Source organism: Vidua macroura, chromosome 2 (genome assembly GCF_024509145.1).
Source record: "Vidua macroura isolate BioBank_ID:100142 chromosome 2, ASM2450914v1, whole genome shotgun sequence".
Lineage (NCBI taxonomy): Eukaryota > Metazoa > Chordata > Aves > Passeriformes > Viduidae > Vidua > Vidua macroura.
Genome location: NC_071572.1, coordinates 27,396,580 through 27,411,004, shown reverse-complemented (window position 1 = coordinate 27,411,004; position 14,425 = coordinate 27,396,580). Strand labels below are relative to the sequence as shown.

The 14,425-nt window shown below is 38.9% G+C and overlaps 1 protein-coding gene across 3 annotated transcripts; it reads left to right on the top strand.

The window, feature by feature from the left end:
- Positions 1–3,921: 3,921 nt before the first annotated feature.
- LOC128803326 (sulfotransferase 1C1-like) lies at positions 3,922–10,968 on the top strand. 3 transcript variants are annotated; one of them, XM_053970182.1, is made up of 8 exons: positions 3,922–4,006; positions 4,945–5,122; positions 6,795–6,932; positions 8,170–8,267; positions 8,610–8,736; positions 9,965–10,059; positions 10,270–10,450; positions 10,607–10,968. In XM_053970182.1, exons 2-8 carry the CDS (start codon positions 4,957–4,959, stop codon positions 10,717–10,719), a joined length of 918 nt encoding a protein of 305 aa, XP_053826157.1. In that variant the 5' UTR covers positions 3,922–4,006; positions 4,945–4,956; the 3' UTR covers positions 10,720–10,968. The 3 variants fall into 3 exon arrangements, with proteins under 3 accessions (XP_053826157.1, XP_053826156.1, XP_053826158.1); XM_053970181.1 differs by having other exon boundaries at positions 3,953–4,106; XM_053970183.1 differs by lacking the exon at positions 3,922–4,006 and adding an exon at positions 4,448–4,486.
- Positions 10,969–14,425: the final 3,457 nt, after the last annotated feature.

The following is a 14,425-nucleotide window of genomic DNA, read 5'->3' as shown; positions in this document are numbered from 1 at the left end:
TCTGGTGTTGTCAGCCTTCAGAAGAAAAACCTGGTGTAAGACTCATAAAAAGATCAAGTGGTTGACCAAAGACTAAAGGAATATTCCATAACATATGATGTCTACTCAGCAATAAAAGCTAAGAGAAAGGAGGAGGAAGAGAGGGCATTCCTAATATACAGTGCTTGCCTTTTGGAGCAACCACTGTGTGTCCTGAAGTCCTGATTCCCAGGAAGTTCCGTACAACACCTGCAGATGGGAAGTAGAGAATAAAATCTTTTGGTTTTCATTTACATGACCCTTGCTTTTACTTTAGTAAACTGCATTATCTCAACACAGAAGGCATTTTTCCCTCTTATTTTCTTGCCCACTGTCCTGCTGAGTAGGGGAGTGATAGAGGAATTTGGTGGGCAGCTGGTATCCAAAGTCAACTCACCACAGTCGTTTTTGGCACCCAACATGGGGCTCAAGATAACAGCAGTTTTGTATTAAGTGTGCTGTAGCTATAGCAGGTATTACATGGCAAGATCCTGTGCAGGTCACAGCTTGTTGGCTGTGCTGCTTCTCTCTTTATTTTGTGAACATGTTAATACAAATAATGTCTCTGTGTTTTGCCCTGGAATTGCTGGCCTTGCTGTGCTGTATCTGCCTTGTGGAGATGATGAGGGAATACATCTCTCCTATCTGGGACTGACATGGATGGTTTATTAGTCAGGCTCACAAGGTCCTTGTTTACCCTCACGTGAGTTTTCATAGTAATGATTAACATTGTTAGCATATTGTGGAGCTTGCGGAATCTAGTGTCATCCTGGTATCAGAGAAGACAAATTTTGCATGAGGCAAAATAGTAATGTGCCCTGAAGTGATCATCCCTGGATGGCAGGGTGTGTGGAAGGATTTGGGCAGATTCCCAGGATAGTTACCTCCTCTCATAACCTGAGACTTTACACCTGAACAGACAAATCACTCTAGCAGACTGAAAATCAGCAGCCTCTTGCACTGTACTGGAGCCTGGCCTGTGCCCAGTGAGCCACAGTTCAATACTGTCAGAGGTCTGTAGTTGAGGCAGGGACACAAAACGTGTTGGAGGGCACCATGGTTGAGATAGGGATCCAAACAATGACAGTAATTATGAAAAAGTTGACAAGGAGAATAATGGATCCGTATCATCAATTAGAAAGCGGGCAGGAAAAAGACAAAGGGTTTTACCAAGAAGTTGTTTTTCAACAAAGAAATTAGAGGAAGGAGTGAGAGAATTCAAAAGGAAAGAGGAAGCAATACAGTCTCTGGCCACATCAGAACTTTGAGACATGCTAAAAGATTACAGCCAAAACCCAGGTGAGTGGATTTCTGTCTGGCTGCTTCAACACTTGAGTGCTTCAAGCCAGGGAATAGACAACCCTACCAGAGGGGATGTGACACTGCAGCTGGTGGTCAGCAACATAAGCGAGATAATCAGGGACATCAAGATCAGAGGCACCTGGGCTGAGGTGGTCATGCATTGGTGGAATTTGCATCCTGAGGAATATGAATCAGGTGAGGAGTTAATTTAGGCCCTGAACTCTGTGAAAGCAAACTTCCAGCTCTTCAAGGAAATAGTCAATAAGATCTCCTGGGAGACTGCCTTCAGGGACAAAGGAGCAGAAGAGAGCTAGCAGATCTTTAAGGAAGGCTTCCATAGAAAACAAGAGGTATCCATTCCCAAGAGCAAGAAATCAGAGAAGGCAAGAGACCAGCAAGAATGAGGAGGAAACTGCTGATCAGATTAAAGGGAAAGCAAGTCCACAGATAGTGGAGAAAAGAACAGATAGCCCGAGATTATTGAGATAGTCTGGTTGTATGGGGATGGGGTGAGGAAGGCCAAGGTAAAGCTGGAACTGGACACGGCAAACACAAAGAATAACAAGAAGGGCTTCTATAGGTATGTTAACCAGAAAAGGGAGGTTAAAGAAGGTAAACTCCCAACAATAAACAATGATGGAAAACTGGTAACAATGGAGGAGGAGAAAGCTGAGGTGCTCAAAGACTTTTTTGCCTCAGTCTCCAATGGCAACCTCTCTTCCCACATCTCTTGAGCTGAGGGACAGCAGGATCAGAACTGAGGGAGCAAAGTCCCTCCCACTGTAAGGAAAAATCGGATTCATGACTAACTTAGGAACCTGAACCTAAAGTCCATGGCACCCAAAGAGATACATCCCAGAATCCTGACAGAATTGGCTGGTGCAGTTGCCAAGACACTCTCCATGGCAGTCAGGTGACTGGGAAAAGGACAAAATTGTACTCGTCTTTAAAAAGTGTAGAAAGGAGGACCCTGGGAACTACCAACCTGTGTTGAAGCTGTGCTCAGGCACATGGAGGACAGGGAGGTGATTAGGGACAGCCAGTATGACTTCACCAAGGGCAAGCCCTGCCTTATCAACATGGTGGCCTTCTATGACAGAGTAACCATATCAGTGGAAAAGGGAAAGGTTACAGACATCCTTTATATGGACTTATGTAAACATAAGTTTTAACACAGTCCCCCCCAAAATCCTTGTCTGCAAATTGGAGAGAGTTGGATTGATGGGTGAACTGTTAGATGGATAAGAAAGTGGTTGGACAGTAGCATCCAGAGTGTAGTGGTCAATGGCTCAGAGTCCTAATGGACATCAGTGACAAGTCCCTGAGGAGTCCATACTGATACCAGGGTTATTTAATATCTTCATTAATGACAAAGCATTGAGTGCAACTTTGTAGATAACACAAAGCTGAGTGGTGCTCTTGACACATCTGAAGGACAGGATGCCATTCAGTGGGATCTGGACAGCCTTGAGAAGTGGGCCCATGGGAATCTCATGAGATTTAACAAGACCAAGCACAAGGTGTCACTTGGGTCAGGGCATCTCCCAGTATCAATACAGGCTGGATGGGGATGAACAGATGGAGAGTAGCTCTGGGGAGAAGGACTTGGGGGCTGCTGATGGATGAGAGCCTGGACATGACCCAGGAATGTGCACTTGCAGCCCAGAAAGCCAAATGTGTCCTGGGCTGCAGAGGAGGCTGGGAAGTGGATTCAGGGAGGTGATTCTGCCTCTCTACTCTGCACTGGTGAGAGCCTGCCAGGAGTACTCATCCAGCTCTGGGGTCCCCAGCATAGGAAGGCCATCAACCTGATGGAGCGAGTCCAGAGGAGGCCATCAAGATAATCAGAGGGATGGAGCACCTCTCCTATAAGGAAAGGCTGAGGGAATTGGAATTGCTCTGCCTGGAGAAGAGAAGGCTTCAGGGTGACCCAACTGTAGCCATGCAGTACCTGAAGGGAATCTACAAGAAAGATGGAGACTTTTGACAAGGGCCTAGAGTGACAGGACAAGGGGGCTTCAAATTGAAAGAGAGTAGGTTTAGATTAGTTGTTAGGAAGAAATTCTTAACTGTGAAGGTAGTGAGGCAGTGGAACAGGCTGCCGAGAGAAACTGGGGATGCCCCATCCATAAGATGGAGTTAATTTTCCCCACAGCACCCCCATAGTGCTAGTAAATATAAGTGCAGTAGGCTCACATACAGCAACCACCTGTGGGCTGAAGCTCTGCTTCCTGGGAGGTGTCTGGATCACCTGCTGATAGGAAATAGAGAATAAAATTTTTGAGATGTTTTTACCTTTGCCTGCACGCACGGGATCTTTGCAATTTAGATTAGATATTAGGAAGAAAATTAATTATTCCATGACAATGAGAGAGACAATTCAATAATTTTGCTGCAGCTATTGACTGAAATTTTATGTTGTTGTCAGTAAAGAATCACACTTTACATGAGAATTCCAAGTATTTTTCTTTCACAGGATTTGAAAGGATTTCATAAATCATGCCAGAAAAACTGCTCAGCTGTTGGCTGCTGCTGCACTTCCTCCTTTACTCTCCTCATACTGATAGGAAGAATGGAATCTCCACCCACACAAGTTTTCAGCCTACTTGTGCTTGAAGATTTAAGTTCCTGCATAGTTACCAATACAGCCAAGGACTGAAGATATTTAAGCAGGAAAAATTCTCTGGCAAGTTTCTTTTTCCTTCATTTTTTAAAATTTCCTGAGTGACTGCCCAGACACCAATCCAACATCTCACTCCGCTCAGCTGAATCTGTATGAAATTGCTGTGAGTAAACAAGAAAACTAAAGAAAATAGTCTAGCAATGTTTGCTGTTGGGATTGAAATGTCTTTTTTTTTCTGGATGATATTTTTAGTTGAGATTATTTCTATAGCCTCCCCTTAAGCACAGCTTTCTTCTGACCAGACTCTGGAGCTCTGAAAGTTATGCTTAAGAGACCTCCCTGAGAGAAATTCAGAAATTAATAACTAGTTATTGTAAAACAGATTGATTCACATAATTAAAGTATAACAACCTTTAGTTAATTATCAATCTAGTTCAGGATATTTACATATTACATAATATAGCATATTTCAAAATACAGCAAAAAGTTCCAAGAGTGCTAAGATCAAGGAACGAAACACAGAAAAGGTCTGCAAATATTTTTGTAAGTATAAGGCACAAGGGTGTGGCAGGCATTTCTGTTTATTTTCTTCACAGAGGAAGGGTTAGGTCCTGTATGCTGATTTCATTACCTGCTGTTATTCTCTGCCTTCTTTTGAATCACACCTCTGATTACTTTTTTTGCCTTTAGAAGTCCTCATACCAACCATCAGAATTTTACATAAATGTGCTTGATACGAGAATAATGACTTTCTTCTCTTCTTGTTTCTGAGTAAACAGAGTGATTTTTAGAGATGCAGAAAACTACCATTAGCAATACACTATGTATTTCTGAAAATGAGATCCAGCTTTAAGGAGTCTATATATGGATCCAGATAGGCCAAATCATGGCCAAAAAAAATCAGAGGACATGGAATTTAGTCAATAAGAGATACCTCAAGATGAGTAAATTCAGATTTTTTTCAGAGCAGCCATGTTAATTCTAAGCCTTTCTTCACACAGTTCTCATTGGCCATGGATAAAATGAAAGATTTGAGCCTGGAAACAACAATGATTCGATCTGAGATATTTGAACTGGATGGTGTTCCCCTCACACAACCAATTGCCAGCATCTGGGACCAAGTGTGGAAGTTCAAAGCCAGGCCTGATGATGTGCTCATCGCAACCTATGCAAAAGCAGGTTGGTGCGGGTAGGAAACAGAATAGAAAAGTTTGGCATAGTGATTATTGTTGGGATTGGGATATTTGTTTTTTCTGTTGTGACTGATATTTGTTTAACTCCAAACAAGACATATTTTAAAGACATGAAGCTGTGCCAGCTGTGACTAGTAACTCCTGTCTTCTTTGGCAGATGCAACAACCATCTGTTACTACTGAAGTACAAATGGCCAAAATCTAATGACCGATCTAATGATCTAAATTTTACCTTTAATTGAGATTATCTACATTTATATTAATGGTGACAATAGGAGTTTTCCACCAATATGCAGTGATTTAACAATGCCTAGAAAGAAGTGACCATTACTAAGAAATAATAGAAACTTAACTGTATGACTATGGAACATATTATGTATTTGGGGAGTGATTTTTTTTTTTTGTGTAAACTAGTAGTGATTTATGAAAATTGATTAATTCTTTAAAATAACCAAATTCATTTAATAATTTTGGCCAACAAAATCAAATGCCACCATTAATATTAGCTATCTGGCATTTTACTCAGTCACTGGACAATATTTCTCCTCTTCATCAAACCCTTTATAATTACTACACAAGAAAACAATGAATAACAAGCATCAATATTAATTCTATATGAATAAAAGCATGTACAGTTTTAGAGATTCAGGAACAGATATGGAAGAGTTTGATCATCATAAAAAATAATTATTTGAATTAGCAACAATTTTTAAGGCTTTTTTTTTTTTGTATGTGTGAGTAGGGGAAAAATGTTTTTAACAAAAAAACCCACGATTGGTTTTGTAAAACCTGAAAGCTTTTGATTTACTAACTGTATACTAAAGGCAAAACCACATTATTTTATCCAGCTGGGATTAAAACCTTCCAGCCACTGAACTGAAAATAAATGAAGTTAGGATTCCATTTGACATTATGTCATATCTGTATGAGATGCACAACACAAGCATCTTAAGAAGGGCTGAATCTCCTGCCTAAATTGCTTTCCAGTTTATCCCTTAGCCTGTTCTCTAGCTGACCTGCCACAGTACCTCAGAGGAGATGTGGTTGACACAGAGATGACAGCTATAAAAGAAAAGAGACACACAGCTATAAAAGAAAAGATACACTATACTGTAACTCTTACAAATGTTGCAGTCACTCAGGAGATGAAATGTTGTACAGACCTTCATTAATGTATTTCAAATGGAAACTTTGCAAATACTGCCACTTTTTTATATTTTCAAACTGTGAGTGAAATTTTAACTCACTTGAAGTTAAGGTATTGCATTTTTTTACTCAAATTCAGTATGAAAACAAAATTGAAATACCTGAATTTTTGTGAGGGATTAAAGGAGGGAGTTTCATTCCTCTGCAAATAATATTCTCTCAACAACAGTGAGTTTATCCCAGTGTTTTTTTCAGTACTGGTGTGGGGACTTATTTCTTCAGGCAAGAAGAAGTCTATCTAAAACGGAATTCCTGAACTGAGCTTTGAGAATTACCTTTGTTGCTTAATTAGGCATTTTGCCTGTATTATACTCTTTTTCCATTTTGTCTATTATTTTCTATGCTATTCTTTCCCCCTTAGCACAGAGTCCATCCTTCTGGCTTTCAGTTCCCTAGTAGAAGAAACTCTTGGCTATCCTGGAGGGAAACATCTAAACACTTGACATTTTCAGGTACCACATGGACACAGGAGATAGTGGATATGGTTCAACAAAATGGAGATACTGAGAAGTGTAAACGTGAGACTACTTACAAACGCCACCCTTTCCTCGAGTGGTATTTGGCAGAGCCTCCGTCTGCACGTTACTCAGGTGAATATTATTTGTATTTTAAACAAAATGAAACAAAACAAGCACATAGTGCTGATGCCTTTTCCTTTCATGGAAAAGGTCTCACTTGCTTTGTTCTTGAACTAAGCACCATTTTGGCTATTAAGGACCAGTTCAGGTGCTTTAATGTAAACATCTAGTGCTACTCAAGGTGCTTCAAGGCTGGCAGATAGGATTGCTTGAGGTGCCACTGAAGACCATGATGTTTTGGAGTGGTATCTGAAGCTGTGTTTGATACTACACAGTATCTAAACCAGCAGCAGATATGTATAAAATGGCAACATGGGGCCATTGAATGCTATTCTGTGATTACAGGCTGTAGGGAAGAGAAAACGTATGTCATGAAAGTATTTCCAAAAGGTGCATGAGGTCTTCAGTGGTTTTGCTAGTCTTTCAAAGAACTGCTGCTCAGCTCTAGGGTCTAGTCATCTAAACAAGCTAGAATATTTGGGCAACCAGCAGGCTTCACTGGCTTGCAGTTTCTTACAAAAGTCTCCCTCAGCAAGGGCTCCATTTTCACACAAATCGTTAAGTCAGACTCTCGCATCTGAAGCTAAAAATCTTGACTAGCTCTGCAGAAGTGCTACTTTTTCTCTTTTAAACTAGACTGTGTTGACACAGAGAGAGAGAAAATATGATACATGACAGAGGATGATAGATGATGACAGAGGAAAAATTATGGAGGTCATGATAGATGTTTAAAAGGGAAAGGGGAGGAGATAACACATCTCCAAATATCACCAGATATTCCCAAGTAGTCCCATATATCCATAGCTACTGAAAATCCACTGTCATTCTTCTAGTTTCTCTTTATGTGCTATCCACAAAGTCTAGTCAGCCATCATATTCTTGTATCCTAGAAAGAAACTAAAATTTCTTACCTGTAAGGTGGAAGGAGACCTCTAAATATTGCAAATTAAAAACTTTGGTTGGATAAATAGAAATTGGTATTTATCATTATCCCTTGGAAAGAAGGTATGGGCCCAAGAAAGCCAAAAAAAATAGAAATATTTTCTACTCGAATACACAGGCCAAATTTTCTCTAGAAACATTGAAAATGCTTATGTAATGTTTCTATGTCACCCTGCTAGTAAGTGCTTTGGAGATGAATGATCAGTGCAAGGTGAACTGCTGGAAAGTCACAGTCACATGTGTGAGCATAGGAAAGAAGTGCTAGTGCAATTTAGAGAACAGCTTTTCATAATTAAACATCCCACAGGTCTGGAGTTAGCTGAAGCCATGCCATCTCCACGAACAATGAAAACTCATCTGCCCGTGCAGCTGCTGCCTCCATCCTTCTTGGAGCAAAACTGTAAGGTAAGGCTGAAGAGCCCTATTCTACCTCACGGACAAAGAAAGTGACATAAACCAGGGAAGAATATGTTTTCCAGAATCTCTGGGAAATCAAAAGGTCTTTAAAAATATTTTTCCTTTAATGTGCAAAGTCTATGGAAATCTAAAGTCGCAACTAAGTTACCTGAGCTGGTCTAAAGTCACAACTAAGTTACCTGAGCTGGATTTTAGAAAATGGCAGCTTCAAAGCAAAACCACTTAAATCTCTACTAGCGGGCTCTAAGAGAAAACTCCAGGAGATGCTCCATATCTACATTTGTATGTTCAAGTTAATTTCTTTCTCTCTCTCTTTTCATATCGATAAAGATAATCTACGTGGCAAGAAATGCAAAAGACAACCTGGTGTCATACTACCATTTCCACAGAATGAATAAAGGATTGCCTGATCCAGGAACCTGGGAGGAGTTTGTGCAGAAATTCATGACTGGAAAAGGTGATTAACTGCAATCAGTTGTATACGAGATTTTGATCATTTTAAGAATGCACAACACGGATTTTTTAATTTCAATTATGGTTTGAAATCCTGTGCAGACACTATGGAAGGATATCTGCTGAAGGTGTTCCAGTTATGATTTTCCTTCATTCACAGGTTTTTATTATTACCTAAAGGATTAAATCTATCTTTATGCTCCCATTTTGGGAAAAAATAAAACCACTACTCTTTATTCTGGTATAATTCAGAAACACATATGACAATTTTCAGGCTTCATCTCTTCTCTCTGAGATTAAAATAAGCCATTTGAAAAGGAACAATGATTTAAGTGGTTTTACTCTAACCTGATAAAATTTGAAATTTAAAAAAGAAGTGGAGAGTTAATTTTGCTAGAAATGTGCAGTGTGAATTTGAGATAAGGGAATCTTTGTAGCTAAATTAATGTAAATCAGGCATCTGAACAAAGACAGTTATCTAAATAAGGGCAGACAACACCAGAAGCTGATTCTTCCCTTTCTAAAAGAGGTGCTGATATCACAGGATATCCAAGAAACAAAACCTGGTCAAGTGGATGAGAGTTTACAGTTTGAGTCATTAAAGCTTCCTTAGGTCATTAATATTTTTGCCACCATGTAGGCCTAGAGTAACCACTGTCTGGACCAGCATGAGAGTCACATGTCCAAAGGAGACCTTATGTCTTGTGTTTGACCAGCTCAGCTTCAGAGCTCTCTGTCCCAGTGCAGCTAGAACATATTTACTTCTGTCTTAGATAATCAATTTGACACTTGCTTGAGAGAAGCAGGCATTTCTGGTAGCATAGCAATATTAAAACCAGGTAGAATCCTAGAATAATGCAAGCTGGAATGGATTTTTGTTGTCCATACATTCCCAACCCCTGCCCTGCTCAAAGCAGGGCCAATTAAGACAAGCCTTGTCCAGATGATTAAATGAATACTGGAAATGTGTGTTTCCATTGACTATAATGCATCTGCATTTGTTGCCCTCTAAAGTTACAAATGAATCCTGTTCTGAGCATCCATAAACCTGAGGGATTAACAGCAAAAATGCTGTAATAGGCACAGAGCACAGCAGTGCTTATTATCACAGCCATACTGATTCAAAACCAGCTTGGAAATTCACAGGTACTGGTTAAGAGGCAAACTTGAGTGTCACATGTTAAAGACACAATCAGCATTTGTAGCTGCTGCTGCTGTTACTTCTTTTTCAGTCCTCTGGGGTTCCTGGTATGACCATGTAAAAGGATGGTGGAAGGCAAAAGATAAGCACCGTATACTCTATCTCTTCTATGAAGATATGAAGGAGGTAAAAAGCTGAACATATGTTTATAGAGCTCTGAAATCTGTAAGTCTAGTAGAGACTAACTACAAGCAACAGTTTTATATTATAATTCCAGTATCAGCAAACTACAGAATAACCTGATATTCTCTGTGTGAGAATTGTAGCTCTCACACGATGTTTGATTTCTTTGCTTTTCCTAGCTCTGTGTCTTATCCCATGTAATTGTCTCTGCAGAATCCAAAGCGAGAAATTCAGAAGATTGCAAAGTTCCTGGAGAAGGATCTGAGTCAGGAGGTTCTAAACAAAATAGTCCATAATACCTCATTTGAGGTAATGAAGGAAAACCCCATGGCAAACTACACTAAAGACTTTCAAGGAATAATGGATCATTCAATTTCCCCATTCATGAGAAAAGGTACTGAGTTTTTTACTGATATCAACTCTGTCTGGTTGTCATTCTGTTTTGAAATAAGCATTGAAGTATAAGTATCCAATAAGTTGTGGGTAATGAGCTTCAGGAAATACTGGTAAATCAATATTTTCTCTTTTTTTTTGCTTTGCCATTTCTTAGGGACCGTTGCAGACTGGAAGAATCATTTCACTGTGGCACAGAATGAGAAATTTGATGAAGATTATAAGAAGAAAATGTCTGATACCTCTCTTGTTTTTCGCATGGAATTGTAATTACTTGTAATTGAAATTTATGATCTTCAGCCTTTCACATGTTATATATTTTGTTTTTCTTTCAAAAAATGCCAGTGTCCCTAAGATTCCAAGATCTTCATTTCACACATCACAGATTTTTCATTACTGGGAGAGAGTCCAAATTATGCCAAAGTTTAAGTCTCTCTCAAGAAAATAATTCCACTGGACATTTCTCAGTCACCCCTACCACAGTAACTTTCAGCATTAATAAAAATATTTCAGACATGCTATGGGTTTTGATCTTTGTAAAACTGCAGTTGATATTGCTGGCATTTTCAAATCAAACTCTAACAGAAACTAGGAGCCAACAGGAAAAAAGGTGTTAAAAGAATGTAACAAGTTGTATGAACATTAATCAATAAACAACAATGTATAAATTTAAAGGTGGTCAAGTACAAAGAGAGGAACAGAAGTGCACAAAGTAGAATAAATTTCATTTTCTCTCATTTTAAGTTAGACATAAGAAATACTGTTGAAATGAAAGCAACATTTCCAAAAACACCAAACACCCATTACTTCCTTTGATAAAAATTGCTGAAGGGCTATATAGAGGCATTTATTTACAGTCTAGCTGTGGGCACAGTAGTCCTTATTGCATCTCACATTTGCCTTCTGAACTGGATATCTTAACATTTGGAAAATTCTGAAAGTTGGTATGAACCACATGGAGAGTCAATGCTGCAAATGCCATCCCCCTCTTCACTGCTGCAAAAGTGTTCATCAGTTACTTCATGTCATTGCCTTCTCCTTTACCTTACTCTTAATCAAATATATAAACATCTTGTTGAGGGCTCTTAGTTGCAATAGGGCCTGGTAGATACTGGAAAATAAAAACCAGTTCTGCTTTAGCATTAGTACCATAATTACAGCCTTGCTTTGAGCTTGTACAAAATTAACTAAAGCAATTCATAACCCATTTAATTATAGGCAACCGTTACTAATCCACTTTTGGATTTGAAGTGCCATCATGGAGCTTGGCACACAAAAAAGGCCACAAAGACTTCCTGCTTAACTGAGTTTGCACTCTGAATATTAGAGGAAACAGAATGTAGATTACAGCAGCTAAAGGAAAGTACTGTCTTAGTCTTGTTTAGTCTAGTTTAGTCAAGTTTAATACAAAAAAATGTATGCTGGGGATATTTTCTCTTTGGCTCATGGAGAGTTAAAAGCTAAAAAGCTGTAGCAATATGAGCAGCTGTCAAATGCAAAGCTCATTTCAGGCTACTTATTTAATCCACATATTGCAGTCATTGATGAGGCCATAAAGGGCAGCACATATTTAAAATGAATGCAGTCATAGAGGGCAGAAATACCTTGCATCAATTTGAAAACAAACAAAAAGTTGCCTGTTAAATGTAGGAGTTACATTGTCCTGGCCCACAGAGTTTTCCCCAAATATGCAGGAATCACTGAAACTGGAAGTATGTATTTACTACATTAGTGTAATGTTTTTAAAGACTTCAAGGCCCACAGATTCATGCCCACAAACAAAGGAAACCTCAGAAAAATGACTACCTGAGAAAAATTATCTGTCAGAGGCACTGCTGTTCATCACAGCAAGGCTAAATACCGGCTTGAGGAGCTTTCTGCTACTTGTTTGGGTTTTGTTTATGATTAACCTGATTTACTGTCTCACTAGTATGAAGAAAGGGTGTTGCCTGCTCTTTCAGATATTTCCAGTCTCTTGGGTTGCTCTATGAAACCACGAGTCAGCACAGTTTCTCAATCTAATCCTCATTCAGTGCCACAAGAGGTATCAGTAAATAGAAAACATGCTTAACCCAGTAGCTTGGTGACATTTTATGAGCAGTGCTGTACAAAAGGTCACACAGATGACCTTCCCTTGAAATCTCAAAACTATCAGAAAAGCAAAATGCTGACAGTGGTTGAAGCCTTATTTGAAAAGGGAGTTGCATAGTAACTGCAAGGATAAAGGCACCGTATCATAAGGGACTAGTATCACATTGGGAAAGTCACCTTTGCTCTCACTTCCTTAGGTAACTTTTCACCCAGCTGCAATTCAGCTGCTATAAACAACACATAAAAAGTACCATGGGTCAGACTGCAGTCCTAGAATACAAAAGGGGAGAAACAACCACTTGATGTGATGGCCACATAAGAAGTGGCCTTTCTTATGCTATTGATATTATCTTTCTATATATTCAAAGACAAGAATCTTAACTATTTTGACAAAATATAGCTGGCAGGAGGATAGAAAAGCAGGGACTTTCTGCTTTTTATGCCTTCTCAAGCCACCATAGCTGAGAGATCAACTTATGGATTCAATCATGATTTGCAAAATGTTCACTAGTGTAAAACTACAGGGAGTAGTTTATTGTTACCAGTGAAAATTATTTGACCTGCAGTTATGAAGAAAATTTGGGAAAAAGGTTAATGGGTTGTATGCATCCCTCAAAGGTCATAGATTCTACCATGGTTTGGTGTCTATTTTGACTGTATGTCAATAGAATTGTCCATATGCTTCTGGGCATATGCCTCATCTAGAGTGCCTTTAACTTCCTTATCTTTAGGTCTGACAGTTGCTATCTGCAGAAGAGCTTTAAATGATGTGTTTGTATATGGAGATTTTTTTACTAATACCAACAAAAGTTGGTAAGAGATTTAATATATTTTTATGTAAGATACTGTAAATCAATGAGCACCTGCAGAAGGAGATTGTATGTGCACAGCCAAATTATATCAAATAATTTAAACTATTGTTACACTTCTGATGCAAACACATGACTCTGTTTACTGTGGAGATAAAACTGTACAGAAAGATATTAGACATAAGTCCTAAAAATACATCCATGCTTTATTTTCATCCAGTTATCTAGATGCACAGTTATACTAACCTTTTCAGATGCAACATCTTCAATGTCAGTTTAACAAGACTTGTGTCAGTTTAGCTAATGCAATCCCACAGCAACTTCTCTGATGCTGCTTGTTTCTTCTTTTAGAAGAAAGTGTCCCTGCTGGGTTTTGATAGTAAAGAAACTTTGTTATTCATCTCTAAAAAATATTTCAAGGTCAGTGTTGATTAATACATGTTAACCATTCACGTGGTTCTGTTTTGCAGCTCTGCATTAACAACTACCAAAACAAACCCTCCCATGGGAATGACTAATGATTCCTGCTTCAATACAGACTGTTTAAAAGACACTGCTGTATTAATCCTAGAATAGTCATAATTCCCCTTGAGCTTGGCTGTCAATAGCAGCTAGGGAAGACACTTTACCTTCACATGGAATGCAACCATTTGTGAAAGAGAATGAAAGAAGTACAGAGCTCCAAAAAATTAAAGAAAAAAACAGAGAAGGGAGCTGTTCTATCTTCCTAGCTAGCATTCAAAGACAGAGGGACACTGCTTTCCTTTTCAGTAATCCAACTGTAGATGATCTGCTTCATACTTGAACTGAAAGTCTCTGCTTCTCTGGTTAGGAAAATAGACCATACACAGGAAGAAGATTTTATGTAATTTGTCCTATCCATACAGGATATGGATATCATACTTTATATTAGTGGTTTACATCAACATGTTCACAGTGTGTTTTACCTTGACAACAAAGTTAATTATTAATTCTGGCATTTTTCAGAAGTGCATTAATATATTTTAAGCCTGGACTGAAGCTTTCATTTCCCTCACATCCTCAATGAATGCTGCAAGGTCTGTCTCAGCGTAAGC

What these genes read in the sequence shown, in the direction of transcription:
- LOC128803326 (XM_053970182.1), top strand. Translation starts at nt 4,957, where the DNA reads ATGGATAAAATGAAAGATTTGAGCCTGGAAACAACAATGATTCGATCT. An exon ending in TCCGTCTGCACGTTACTCAG is followed by an intron (nt 6,933 to 8,169) that starts GTGAATATTATT and finishes AACATCCCACAG; the next exon opens with GTCTGGAGTTAGCTGAAGCC. An exon ending in TCTATGAAGATATGAAGGAG is followed by an intron (nt 10,060 to 10,269) that starts GTAAAAAGCTGA and finishes TTGTCTCTGCAG; the next exon opens with AATCCAAAGCGAGAAATTCA.